At 45.7% G+C, this 13581-nt stretch overlaps 1 protein-coding gene across 13 annotated transcripts in view; it reads right to left on the bottom strand.

Annotated features, from left to right (window-relative positions):
• The window catches only part of NAV1 (neuron navigator 1), a 288011-nt gene that overhangs the window by 35792 nt on the left and 238638 nt on the right, over window positions 1-13581 (bottom strand). For 6 of the 13 annotated variants that reach the window (XM_033197735.1, XM_033197725.1, XM_033197726.1 and 3 more), the window contains 8 exons: window positions 9029-9167; window positions 8257-8575; window positions 6731-7424; window positions 5730-6176; window positions 4577-4618; window positions 3360-3508; window positions 1301-1471; window positions 145-197 (listed from right to left, as the gene is read on the bottom strand). In XM_033197735.1, the coding sequence (XP_033053626.1) occupies window positions 145-197; window positions 1301-1471; window positions 3360-3508; window positions 4577-4618; window positions 5730-6176; window positions 6731-7424; window positions 8257-8575; window positions 9029-9167 (2014 nt within the window). The remainder of the gene's footprint in view (window positions 1-144; window positions 198-1300; window positions 1472-3359; window positions 3509-4576; window positions 4619-5729; window positions 6177-6730; window positions 7425-8256; window positions 8576-9028; window positions 9168-13581) is intronic. The other 7 variants (XM_033197727.1, XM_033197729.1, XM_033197731.1 and 4 more) reach the window with 2 other exon arrangements.

Here is a 13581-nt window from a genome sequence, read left to right as displayed (position 1 = left end):
CCCCCACTCCCACCCCAATGGGTACAGTGAAGAGAGAGCAGTGCCCCCATGCCCCGCCCAGTAGCCCAACTCCAAGGAGGTTCTAGGGAGCATGGGATGGTAGAGGAGAGGGGATGAGAGGGGAAGAGAAGTTAATGCTCTTACTGAGGAGTAGGTGGAGGAGGCACTGGAGGCCAGGGACAGCACTGAGCCGTGAACTGAAAGAGAAGGAGAACACAAAGAGTTAACAGTGGGTTCCAGGGACAACGGGTTTTTGGAAGACCCCCTAAGGCAGGAGTTTGGATTACGATTCTGGAGGGCATCTGGAGCAAACAGAAAGAACAGAGTAGGGAACCCAACTGGAGTCAAAAGAGCCCAAAGCAAGGTCTTGAGTGGAGCTAGCCTCCTCTTTCAGCCTACATTCTCTGGCAGCCTGGGTATGTCAGTCCCTTGCTCAGCCTGCTCTGAGGGGCACAGGGTTTCAGAGAAGGGAAAGGAGACTTTCAGGAATAGTCATCATCTTATCTTCCCAGTCAGGAAAGCACGTTAGCCGCAGGAGAGAGGAGTTTCTCATCAGATTTGCTCAGAACAAATACTGCAATGCTGCCCGCGCCTCCTCCTCTCAGTACTGGGGGATGTACTTAGGATCTTGGGGATCATTCAGATGAAAACAATATTTAAGTGAGGAATACTCATTCTGATTATTCAGTAGAACCTACAGTGAGAACTAAAGCATGTCTGCAGCAGATGCCTCCTGGAATGACCATCTTGAAAATAATAATGGGAGATCTAAGCTGCCATAAGCCTGGTCTTCTAGCTCTGATCAATACTAACACCCAGATCACCACCAACAATCAGATGGCCCTCCCTGGTGCTCATCTTTGGAACATTTTTGAAAGAGGAATGAGATGCCTAATTATTTGTAAGGATTTATTAAGAGCTACTATTATGTCCTGTTTTCTTTTCACATATTTGAGAGACTGTGGGGAGGAAAGACTATGGCTAGAATGAGGAGGAGAGAAGCTGTGGTTTTCAGAGCATCCTGAGGCGTGCCATTTAACCCTTCCATGCTCAATTTCCCTCCCCCAGCCCCAGTGATGGATGCTCCATCCCAATGCCCCAGTGCTAGGTGTGCCACCCAAGGTTTCTGGGCCCCCAGACCCTTCAAAGGGATGGGAAGAAAAAACTGAAATGGCCCAACTTGATGTTCTGTGAATCATATGTGTGTGTGTGGTGGTGGGAGTGGTGGGAGTGGAGGTGGTGGGTGAGGGGACCCAGCAGAGCTGGAATGAGCGTGAACCGCGCTGGCATGAAGTCTCACCATCATCCGTGGGGTCTCGGAAGGATCCTGACCGAATCATTCCCTTGGGTCTCTCGGCCAGGGACAGGGTGCTCCCCATTTGGGAGCCGCTGTACAGCTCGAAGGCCGCCTCGTGGGTGGGGATGCTGTTGGAGCGGGTGATTCTTGGCGTGGTGGCCGCAGTGGGACTCACTGGAAGGACAGAGGGAAGGGGGATAGGAGAGGGAGCAGGAGGGCAGGAAAAGAGGCAGGGTCATCAGCTCTCCGGGCCCTTGGGGGATGGAGCACCGGGAGCATGAGAGGCAAATGGGGAGAGGGCAGGAGAGGAAGGGGCAGGTGCAGTGCTGGGAGTGTGCAAGCAGCTGGTGGTTAGGAGCGGGGTCCCTCCTGGGGAGATTAAGCCCTAATGGAGAAGGACCCTGCTGTCTGGAATAAAGACCTTCCCTCAACCCTGCTTGCCTCAGAGTTGTTGCTTTTGAAGGTTAGGCTGGGGGCCTGGCAGCTTTTCCGAGACCTTCACATCACTCGGATGTGCTGATGAAAATGAGATGCTGTGGTTCTCTAAAACAAAACTGCCAGCTCAGGAGGACTGAAAATTCAAACTAAGAGCCAGATCTGAATGATGAAAAAGAACCAGCTAGAGAAGGGGGCTGGGCTACGGGATTCAGTGGCCTTGGCATTGTGGAAGGGCATGAGAATCTCCCCACAAAGTAGTGTCACTCTAAGTGACTGGGTTGGCTCTAAAGCATCAAGAAACATGGCCCTCTTTGCCTAGCATTGCTCCGGCTTGAAGGTCAGATGGACAGAGCAGGTGAAAGTGTCAGGTAAGGCTTGTGGAATGTGCTTTGAAGCTGGGCTCAGCTGAATCCTGTTAGCCTGAAGATGCCTTACCCCTTTGCCCCTTGTTGGGATTACAGCCTTTCAGGGTTTCACACCCACAAGGAGCTCCCTTGTCTCTTCTCCTGCCTCCATACAGGCAGGTGGACGTCTAATCTGTCCATAAAGACCTGTGCAGAAGAAGATGGCACACCTCTCTGTTGAGTTTTTCAAATTCCTAAGGTAATTATTGCTTAGCCCAGCCCCTCATTCTACAGCATAAATGCAATTCTTCTTATTTGGTCTTCAATGGAGAGAGAGAAAAAGCTGGCCCCATCTTCCATTTAGTAGCCCTTCAGAGGCCAGATGATTCTGTCTGAAGAATGGTTCTTTTCCCTAGGCCAAGTGATCCCAATTCCTAGTCTTTCCTCAAATTCCCCACAGTCATTGCATGGGTGTGTTACAGGTCCTTGTCTTTTATTAACTGATTTCTTTTACTCAGCTGAAAGAAGAGATGGATTTAAAGAGATGCAGCAAGCAGATAACAGGCCTATCCCAGGCACGGTTCCTGAATGGGTTCCTAGTAGGTCAATCATCGCGTACTGCTTCCCAGAACTGGGGCTGGTGTGCTTCTGTGCTAGGCCAGACTGTACCTGAGGCTTCCTCTCCTCCCTGTCTTCAAGTCACTTCCTTATTTCCTAGCTCTCCTTTCTCCCTAGGCTTTAGGAAGGGTGTGGCCAGGACACATCTTAGTCAGCCCTGCCTTCAGGGTTAGGATGGACTGGGCTCAGCCAGAGCAGTTGAGGAATCTGGACTTGGCTGAGTTTGGAGGCAGATCTTGTCCTTGGCAATCAACAACCTTTCCCTCCTTCCTCCCCATCGGCCTGACATTTCAGTATTGCCCTCTCATTAGCTGGCCCTAGTAGCACTGGGTGTGGTGGCTCCTTTCTGGCAGTTCAATGTGCCTGTTCTTGCACTGGTTTGATCTCTGGGCTTTGGGTTATAGCTTTTCCATGCCACCATTCAGGCTCTCTGATGCTAAAAGGATCCTACAACTTGTGCCCAGGGGCAACTTTTCAGTTTAGGATCTTGAAGTACTCTACCTTCAATCTTACTTCGGTTGGATAAACTGAGGCACCATGAAACAACCCAATAGAGCATGAGCCAAATATGAGATAAAACCCAAAGCCCACCTGCCTTGCCTCACCCTGCAAGGTGGCCCCTGCTTCACCCCATGCCACAGTGATTGACTGAAAACACTAACCTATGTTGGTAAGTTGGCCCTTTGCACTCAAAGACATGGGAAGTGCAGGGGGAGAAGGCAGCTCTGACTGGTCATCGGATTCAGGCAGCCCACCAATGGTATGGGAATGTCGCCTCTCCTTGGTCTCCTCCTGGGACTGAAGCTGGTACCTGTAGGAGGCAGCAGAAGAATTCAATCTGAGACTAGCAAGTGCGGTCAGATGTTTAGCTGGTGCGGAGGGTGTCTGAACTAGGCTGGAGCCAGGAGATTCTGAAAGCAGGACACGGAAAAGAGAGCAGTCAGGGCTGCTCAAGGAGGGAGGAAGAGGTGGCAACTCAGCATCCTCTCCCAGACCATCCAGAGGGTGTAGAAGGCCTAGCAGGTATTCCCGTGAGGGTTCCTGAGGTGGGGGTCAAAAATGATGGAGGAGGCATTAGAACTTCTCCTCAGAAGTTCAGGACAGAGACTTATGATTCCACGTGTGGGTTTTCAAGTTGCAGAGTCAGTCAGGCACAGTGGCTCACGCCTGTAATCCCAGCAGTTTGGGAGGCTGAGATGGGTGGATCACTTGAGGTGAGGAGTTCAAGACCAGCCTGGCCAACATGGTGAAACCCCCATCTCTACTAAAAATACAAAAATTAGCCAGGCATGGTTGTACACAGCTGTAAGCCCACCTACTCGGGAGGCTGAGGCAGGAGAATCACTTGAATCTGGGAGGTGGAGGTTGCAGTGAGCTGAGATTGTGCCACTGTACTCCAGCCTGGGTGACAGAGTGAGACTCCGTCTAAAAAAAAAAAAAAAAGTTGCAATAGTTGCCACCCAAATAACAACTCAATGCTGTCAGAGCAATGGGTGACCAGGTAGGTCCTGCCCCTAGCCCAGCTGAGTGACCAAAGAGGCAGGCTGTTCTCTCTCATACTTTTAGGGAGGAAAATTATAGAGATGAAGCTCAGCCAGGATTGGGATGGCATAGGCTAGTACAGGTAAGTGCATGACTCCCATGTGCAGACTTGTTTCTCCTCTGTCACCAAAAAAAGAACACTCACTGTAAAAGTTGACTCACATAATATTAAGCTTGGGCAGGGTGCTAGGTGGTACTCGTATGGGACCACATACAAATGATTCAGCTAAAAGGGTGACTAAATTCATGACTGGAGCCTGGGACAGGTTGAGATACGATTTTTCATACATACCAGGAGTCCCATTTATAGGGAAGAAAAAACACATTAAAGGGTTACCTGAGCCCTTTCTTGGGAAGAGTGTTCCGATCTCGTTGATTACTGTGGAGATAAAAAAAAGAGAAAGAGAGAGAAGCATGTGGGTCCATCTTAGGAACTAGAGTTTAGGACCATTGGTGTGGGGTATGCAGACCCTAAATGCAGGACATCAAACTATGACCCCCTTTAGCTCTAAAAACCAAGAGATAGCTATAGCCTGCTTCTTGGCTTACAACTTGGGAAATTTATCTGAGATATTAAATGTTTTTTCTCTGATTAGAAATTAAGGCATGGTTAGCTATTTTAAAGATCATATTATGGCGTCAGGGACAGTGGCATGAGCCTGTAGTCGCAGCTCTCAGGAGGCTGAGGCAGGAGGATTGCTTAAGCCAATGGGTTTTGAGTCCAGTCTGGGCAACATAGTGAGACCCCATCTCAAAAACAAAAAAATAGATCATATTATGGTAGGTAAAAACTACCATATAGGTAGTTTGATAACCTTGGCATGTAGGGGGAAGGGGGGGAAACTAGGATGTGATATAAAAGAAAAGATTTTGGGCAGCCAGGCACGGTGGCTCTCGCCTATAATCCTAGTACTTTGAGAGGCCGAGGTAGGCAGATCACTTGAGGTCAGGAGTTCAAGACCAGCCTGGCCAACATGGTGAAACCTGGTCTCCACTAAAAATACAAAAATTAGCCAGGCATAGTGGCAAGTGCCTGTAATCCCAGCTACTTGGGAGGCTGAGGCAGGAGAATTGCTTGAACCTGTGAGGCAGAGATCTCAGTGAGCTAAGACTGTACCATTGCACTCCAGCCTAGGCAACAGGAGCGAAACTTCATCTCAAAAAAAAAAAAAAAAAAAAAAAAAAAGATTTTGGACTAGGAAGCAAAAGCTCTGGATGATAGGTTAACCTAATTATGAGATCTTGGATAAGTCATTTAACTTCTTTGTGCACAAGTTTCTCCATCTGTAATATAATAATAATAATTTAAAAACAAAAATACATCTTACCTATCTCATAGAGTTGTTGTGAAGCAAATTAAATTACTTAATATACGTGGAAAAAATGTCAAAAGTCACAAAATGGCAATAAAATATAGGATAGCATTGCCAATGGCAAAATGAGCCCAAGACATGGAGACAGGTTGAGGTTCTGCTGTCTTGTCTACCTACCTGTCCAGTTGCCCAGCTCTGGGGCTTCCACTCCAAGTCAGCTCTTCTGTCTCTTCCTCTGGGGGAGCAGCAGGGGGAGCAGGTGGGGTGGGGACAGGAGTACTGCTGGGGAAGGCACTGGGCAGGCTCATTGGCATCTGGAGGGACTCCATGCTCCTGTGCAGGCCTGAGAGTTTGGGGTACATGCGAGTCTCTTTTGGCACACTGAAACCACTCATTAGCTCCAGGCCCTGGGAGAAGCTGGCTGAGTTAATATTGAGGATGGGTGCCGGACTGGGGGTGAAGCAGGAAGGGAGAGGGCCCCCGGATGCTGAGCTTGTAGCATGCAGATCTGGGACCTTTGAAGCATGGGTGGTATCACTGGATGATGGTAGATCCAGACTATTGGAGTTGACCTTGTCAAGATTGGCTAGTGAGGGTGGTTTGACAAAGCTCTTCGCTGTGGCCCTGAGAGAAGATCAAACAAAATATTCAGAATAACAGAATTACAGACTGAGAGGCAGATAGGACCTTAAAGAAATCCTATCCAGTCTTGTTTTCTGCCTATTTGCTAACCACAGAGGCTTATCCTAATGCTGTTGTGAAATACAATGCAAGGAAATCTGACTTGGGGCACAACTTGGGGCACATTCAGCTTAGATAACGGGGCCAGCATATGCACACGGGAAATACAAGTGAATTTATGCAAATAGGTATATATGTGTAAATAAACAGTAAAATCACCCATACAAGTGCTGAAGACATGGTAAGGGTTGATCAGAGAATAGTACAAACAAGCTAAGTTTTGAATACAGTTTTGAAAGAGGGATTCAGTCTTTCAGAACTTTCAGAAACAAGATTCTTTCAGAACCATGGCATACAGGGGAGAGGTGGGAAAGAGCCATGCAAAGGCCTAGAGGCAATGGTGGATAGGCCATGCTTCATCTAGTCCAAGGAGGGCAGAGATATACAAAAGAATGACAAAGCAAACAGACAAGGAGGCGGTTGCCCGCACTGGGTACCTGAGAGGGGTTGGTGGCAGCTCTGCCAGCTTAGTGGCTGTGGGGTGGCTTGCTTGGTTCTTGGGAGTACTTTCTGGGGAGCCAATACTCTTCAAGGAGATGTTGTCTGAGTCCAAGGCCACTGCCTTGGCTTTGGCCTTCTCCTTTTCCCGATCTGTCTGATTGACAGGGGCTGGAGTGGTCCGCCCACTGGCTACCTTGGTAGGCTCCTTCAGTCTGGAAGGTGTAAGGCCTCCCTGCTTGGTGCTGAGGAGGCTGGGGTCAATGCTGCTGCTCACAGGGCGAGGTCCACCCCGCCCACCGGTCACGCTCATAGAACTGGATTTGGCTGGCCGGGGCAGACTGCGGTACTGGATGTTAGAACGGGCTCCAGGAGCCAGGAATCCTGGCTCTGCGCTGTTGGACACATCTAAGCTAGTCTTGCGCCCATTTACTGGCTTGACAGGGATGCCTGAGGACTTCTGGATCTTGCTGAGAGTGGCTGAACCACCGGTTTGCATGACGGTGGCTGTGCCTGTGGCAGGAGGAGGCTTCTTGTAGCCAAAGGATCCCGAAGTGGCGGGGCGAGCAATGCCTGAGGGGGGCTTCTTAGCGTCACTCAGGCGGTCCCGACCAGCATCAGAGGAGGAGCGTTGGAGCCCAGTATTCTTCACTGCAAGCTTACCCTTGTCTGTAGCTTTGCCCTCAGGTTTGCCTGCAAGAGAACAGGAAATGAGATAAGAGCTGAAACTGACCAGTATCTTAAAAAATCATCCTTTTCTTTCCCTCCATGAGTGAAGGGAACATTGTAGAATTTTAGAGGCCTAAATATGGGTAAACAGGTACAAGATAAGCTGATAAAGTTTCTTGTCTGAAAGACTCTGACTGGGAGGGGTGGGGAGGCTAGGAATTTTTTTTGTTTTGCTCCCAGAGTAGAATGGTCCATTTTGAATAAAATGGCAGAGGCAAACACAAAGATGATCAAGAATATCCATCTAACAACTGGTTGTGGAAGGGAAAAAAAAAAGGAAGGGAAGCAAATGGAATTCAGTATGACAGTATCTCTTGGTAATTAGAGACTTGAGGAAAATGTTGATTAAGGCTAAAAGTTACCCAAGGGGCCAACTTTGGGGGCACTATAACTCTCTTGCTGTAGCCACTTTATTTATTGTTTTCTTAGGATCTTCCTGAGATGTCAAGCAATATCTTATGAAGATAAGTACCTCAAGTGACTAACTTGGGAGAAAGAAGAAAGCATTGGAAGTGTTTGGAAGGAGGTCAAACTAGTCTCTAAACATAATATACTCCCTCCTGCACCTCATATTAACTGGGATTTTGGCCCAGTCACTGAACCTCTTTGAGTTTCTGTTTCTTCCACATTTGTAAAATGGAAATAATAATACCCATCTTTCCTAACTCACAGGACTGTCTTTAGACCAGATAAGATAATGCATGTTAAAGCACTATGCACATGTTTGCTATCATCCTATGGGTTAACGACCACTAAAAAGAGGAGCAACCAAAGAACTAGGTCTTTGCCCTTGTACCTTCCTTTATCCCAGGCTCACCTGCGACTTTGAGGGCACTCTGGGCAGTGTGAGTGATGGGGGAAGTTACAGCCACAGGTGGGGTCTTGCCCTTCTTCAGGGAACCAGGGTGTCCCAGGCTGATGGGCTTTTTCAGTTCTCCACCCTTGGATGAATCATCACAGCTCTCAGGCCGCTCCCTCCGCCACTTCGAAGTCCCAGGTTCCATCTTCAGACTACCACTGTCGTACTCCAGTTTTTTAGGGGCCTTCTCCTCTGATTCACTAAACCAGCTCAGCCCACTTTCTGCCAGTGAGCGCTTCTCTGAGTCTGTGCGTAGCTAAAGAAAAGAGAAAAAGGCAGGGTGAGATATTTATATGCTAATGGGGGACTGAATAGCTGACAGGATTGATTTTAGTTAGTACCTGGCTCTGCTCATCCTAGAGTATTACGTCAACTGAGGGTTTCTACCTATACCCCTAGGGTTTCCAACAACAGATGGCATGTATCTCTGGGTTTCTTCTTCTCCAGTTGGAATAGCTCTTACATGTATCACTCTAGATTGGTGTAGGCACTAAGTATAGACAATATGACAACATCTGATGTCTTGGGTGAGTAGCCTTAGCTTTTTGTTTGGAAGAGGGTAGGGGCAGCTCTAAAACGACCTGGCCAAAGGCCTATGAGAACCAATCCCACGGAGTGGGTGTGTATGTGCAACCTCATACACAGACAATGCCGTTTGCCCTGTGGTTCATCTTGAGATGGCAGTTTGGATGTTTGCAAACTCACGTACCACTATTGTTGAGTTCCTGCGAGAAGCAGTGGGAGTAGTTGGGAGGGAGTTGAGTGAGGAGCTAGCATTGAATTCTTCTGAACTGAGATTGTCTGAGGCATCGCTGAGTCCACTGCTGATGGAGCTGCTTTCATCCCAGCTACAGGACAGGAGAGATGAAGGTTAGTGGTTAAAACAGAAGCCCAGGCAAAAAATAAATGTTTCAGATTGATGCAAGAATGACCCTGTACCAGTATTTAGGCTAGCCAAAAGGAGAAAACCTGGGGGTTTGTCCTGGGTTTGCAGCAACTCAAAGTGTGACTTAAACTTCCTTGTAATTTGGTGATGTTCTTTTACAAAAGGAAGAGACTCTGTCTTTATCTGGCAAGAGAAAACTTTGTATCTCCTTAACAGAAAGGTATATTATAAAGGTAAGGTAATTTTTGGATCAATCTAGTTATACAAACCAATTTCCTCTCCCTGTAAACAACCTCCATTCTTAAAATTACCATATCTTTGTTCATTTTTAGATGTGTTCTGCATCTATTCTCCCCTTCCTTTTCTAAAAATGTCTATAACTGGTAATGAGGCCCAGAAAAAGATTTCTCTTTTCTAGAACCTCTTAGACTTTTATTGTTTCTCATTGCACCTCCGTTTATGCAGTTCACCCTATCCTGGGATCGGGTCCTGCTTCTAAACAGAACATACTGTTCTTCTGGTAAGTGAACCAAATTTAGGGCCCTGAGGCCATGTAGAGGGGCCAAATTTGTGCTGAATGGATTCATTTCTCTGCCAATTGCTTGGAATATCAGGTTTGTGGTATTAGGGAGATACTGCTGTTAAACATCTTTATCTGTAAACATCTGTATCCAAGAATGCTATTTCATGCACTAAGTGAACTTACTGCAACCTCCATGTCTTTGTAGCTTGAGCTCTACAACATTCCTTTGGCTGTTCTTTTTGTTTTGAGACGGAATCTTGCTCCGTCGCCCAGGCTGGAATGCAGTGGTGCAATTACGGCTTGCTGCGACCTCTGCTTCCCAGATTCAAGCAATTCTCCTACTTCAGCCTCTAGAGTAGCTGGGATTACAGGCACCCGCCACCACACCCAGCTACTCTTTTTTTTTTTTTTTTTTTTTTGTAGAGACAGGGTTTCACCATGTTGGCCAGGCTCCTCTCGAACCCCTGACCTCAAGTGATCCACCCGCCTCGGCCTCCCAAAGTGCTGGGATTATAGGCGTGAGCCACCGTGCCTGGCCTGGCTGTTCATTTTTGGGCTTAACAAGTTTCAGTCAGAAAGTTTACCCTTAACCTCAAAACTAAATAGCCTCCTCTACCATTTATATTAATTTCCTCTTATTCTATCTTTGTTTGCTATTCACGTTTCTTTTCAATCACACGCATTGTTTTCTAAGTTCAAATTCTGTCTCCTATAAACTTTCTTCAAAGGTCCTGTTTTCCAAGTCTTTCCCAATTCCTTTTGGACCTTAAAAATTTCTTCAGATTTCACTCAAGTTTTAGAGCCTAAAACTGAACACAGAAGTTCAGTAAGACTGCTATACAGGAGTATCTGTGCTGGTAGGAATTAACTTCTAAATCCTTATTATCTGTGTTCAGAGTAGGTTTGTTTATCAGCTTTGCACATGTGCAAGGAATAAAAGGCTGAAGACTTTTTTGTGTGAATTAGTTGGTATCTGAAAAAAAATTTCTTTTTGATTTATTTTGAGTTTCATATCATGGAACAAAAATCAGACATACAAGTCATCTAAGTGGTTGGCCCAGATCTCAGTTGGCTCTCTCTAATTCATGTGCTGGGAATAGGAAAGTGGGTGGTTTGGACATTTTGGCTTTGTTGCTCTGTAGTGATTTATCCAAATACATTGAGAAAGAGCAAAGAAAGCATGGGGATTAGAACACACTACAGAGTTCTTTAAATTTTATGACTATGAAATACAGCCGTTACTGAATGACAATCAACCTCTTCCCCACTTCCCCTCCTGATATATATTAAATCTCACATTTGTCCTGGGCTAAGATGTCGTACCCCCTCACTTTGTAGAGAAGGAATACTGAGGAAAGATCAATGCTGATTTTATGGTCCTATCAGCTCTTCTGGGTCAAGATAAGATCTCTGGCAAGCAAGCAAACAATTCTCAGCATGTTCTCTAAGTCAAAGACAGAGGAAGCTTGTAGCACTGAATCTTTCATCTGAGATTAATTATTGGTAATCAAGGTTGTGAGGCAAAGAAAGCTCTTATGGAAGGACCCTTGCAAAAAGAGGATTGCTGCAGCTCAGAAATCCAAAAGAAACCTTCCTTTGCCCCACATTTATGGAAAGTTTAATAATGAAATGGGGGAGGGGAATTTATATTCTAGGAGAGCATTTGGGTCCTCCTTGCTCAAAAGACATTCCTTCCCAAGTTGTTTTCCTGTAGTGAGGAAGTGTAAGCCTAGAATTACCAAGGAAGGTTGGCTAGAGGATATAAATACTTACTAGCAAAATTCTTTTGCAAGTTCTGAAGAAAAGGAAAATTCTGTTGTCATGACACGAAAGTTAAGCATCTCCAGTGGAGATGCTCCTTTGAAGACAGCATAGTTTCTTTCTTTCTTTTTGAGACAGAGTCTCACTGTGTCACCCGGGCTAGAGGGCAGTGGCACAATCTCAGCTCATTGCAGCCTTCGCCTCCCAGGTTCAGGTGATTCTTGTGCCTCAGCCTCCCGAGTAGCTGGGATTACAGATATGCAATTTTTGTATTTTTAGTAGAGACAGTGTTTCACCATGTTCGCCAGGCAGGTCTCCAACTCCTGGCCTCAAGTGATCCACCCGCCTCAGCCTTCCCAAGTGCTGGGATTACAGGTGTGAGCCACCGTGCCCAGCCCTTTTTCTTTTTAAAAAAAAAAAAAAAAAAAAAAAACATAAACCCACTATTACATTTGAATGGCTTGAAAAAAAATAAAAAGTTAAAGAGTGACAGAGTAAGACCTTTTGTCAAAAAAAAAAAAAAAAAAGGCTGGGTGCAAAACTCCTCCTTGAAGCCAGGTGTTCAAGACCAGCCTGGGCAACAAAGCAAGACCTCTGTCGCTACAAACAAAACAAAGAAATAATACATGCTGTAGTAAGGATCCAAATATTATATAAATATAAAGGAAAAAGGAAAAGTGCTCCTTTTTTTGCCCTCCAATTTTAATTCTAAGGTAACTATTCTTAACAGTTTTTTGTGCATCCTTCAAAAATATCCCTATGCATATATCTTCTAGCTGTTTGCTCTCTGGATCTGCTGAATAGCTGACATTATAGAACCACACTTCATTATCCTGGAGATTCTCTATACCTGACTTAAACTGGAACCTCAGTCTTCCTCTTCGTTGGTTTACTCCTCGTTTCAGTGAAGTACCTTTCCTCTTCCAGTAGGTTTCTGAAAAGGGGTGCTTAGGAAGTAAACTTTGTAAGACCTTACATATCATAAAATGTCTTTATTCTATCTTTACACGTGAGATTTTTGGGTAGCCACGGAATTCTAAGCTGAAAATATCTTCTTTCAGATTCTAAAGGCATTGTTCTATGTCTGTTTCTATTGTTGCCCTTCTGATTCTTTGTCCTTGTATGTGACCTGTTTCTTTGTCTCCCCTCTGGAACTTTTAGCATCTTCTTGTGCACTGAAACATCACTAATGATGTGCCTTGGTGTGGGACTTTTTTAATCCTTGTGTTGGGTACTTTACCAGATGCTTTGAATCTAGAAACTCATTACCTTCAGTTTTGAGAAATTTTATCAAAGCTTTTTTGATGATTTTCTCTTTATTTTTCAGTTATCTCTTCTAGGATGTTTGTAATTCACTAAAATAGATTTTTTGCCTGATTTTCTACATTTCTCTCTTATTTTCTAGCACCATGAAAAAAAAACAACTCTGTTTTTTTTTTTTTTTTGAGACAGCATCTTGCTCTGTCACCCAGGCTAGAGTGCAGTGGTGCGATCTAGGCTCACTGCAACCTCCGCCTCCTGAGTTCAAGAGATTCTCCTGCCTCAGCCTCCCAAGTAGCTGGGACTACAGGCACGTGCCACCACACCTGGCTAATTTTTTGTATTTTTAGTAGAGATGGGGTTTCACCGTGTTAGCCATAATGGTCTTGATCTCCTGACCTCGTGATCTGCCCGCCTCGGCCTCCCAAAGTGCTGGGATTACAGGTGTGAGCCAGTGCGCCCGGCCTTTTTTTTTTTTTGTAGAGTCAGAGTCTCCTTATGTTGCCCAGGCTGGTCTCAAGTGATCCTGCCACCTTGGGCTCCTAAAGTGCTGGGATTACCGGCTTGGGCCACTCTGCCTGGCTGCTAAACTCTACTTTTTGAACAATGGCTTCAATTTTATCTTCCGTCCTTTCTATTAAGTTTTTCAATTCTTCTATTACACACATATATATAGATATACACACATAAATATATAGACATACATACATATACACATAAATGTACATATGGTTATTGTATATATGTATATATATATTTTTGAGACAGGATCTTGCATTCTCGCCCAGGCTAGAGTGTGGTGATGTACCATAGTTCACTGTGCCTCAAATTC

Source organism: Trachypithecus francoisi, unplaced genomic scaffold, assembly GCF_009764315.1.
Source record: "Trachypithecus francoisi isolate TF-2019V2 unplaced genomic scaffold, Tfra_2.0 Lachesis_group5, whole genome shotgun sequence".
Classification (NCBI taxonomy): Eukaryota; Metazoa; Chordata; class Mammalia; order Primates; family Cercopithecidae; genus Trachypithecus; species Trachypithecus francoisi.
Note: the sequence above shows the minus strand (reverse complement) of the source record. Positions and strands in the feature narration are given on the sequence as shown.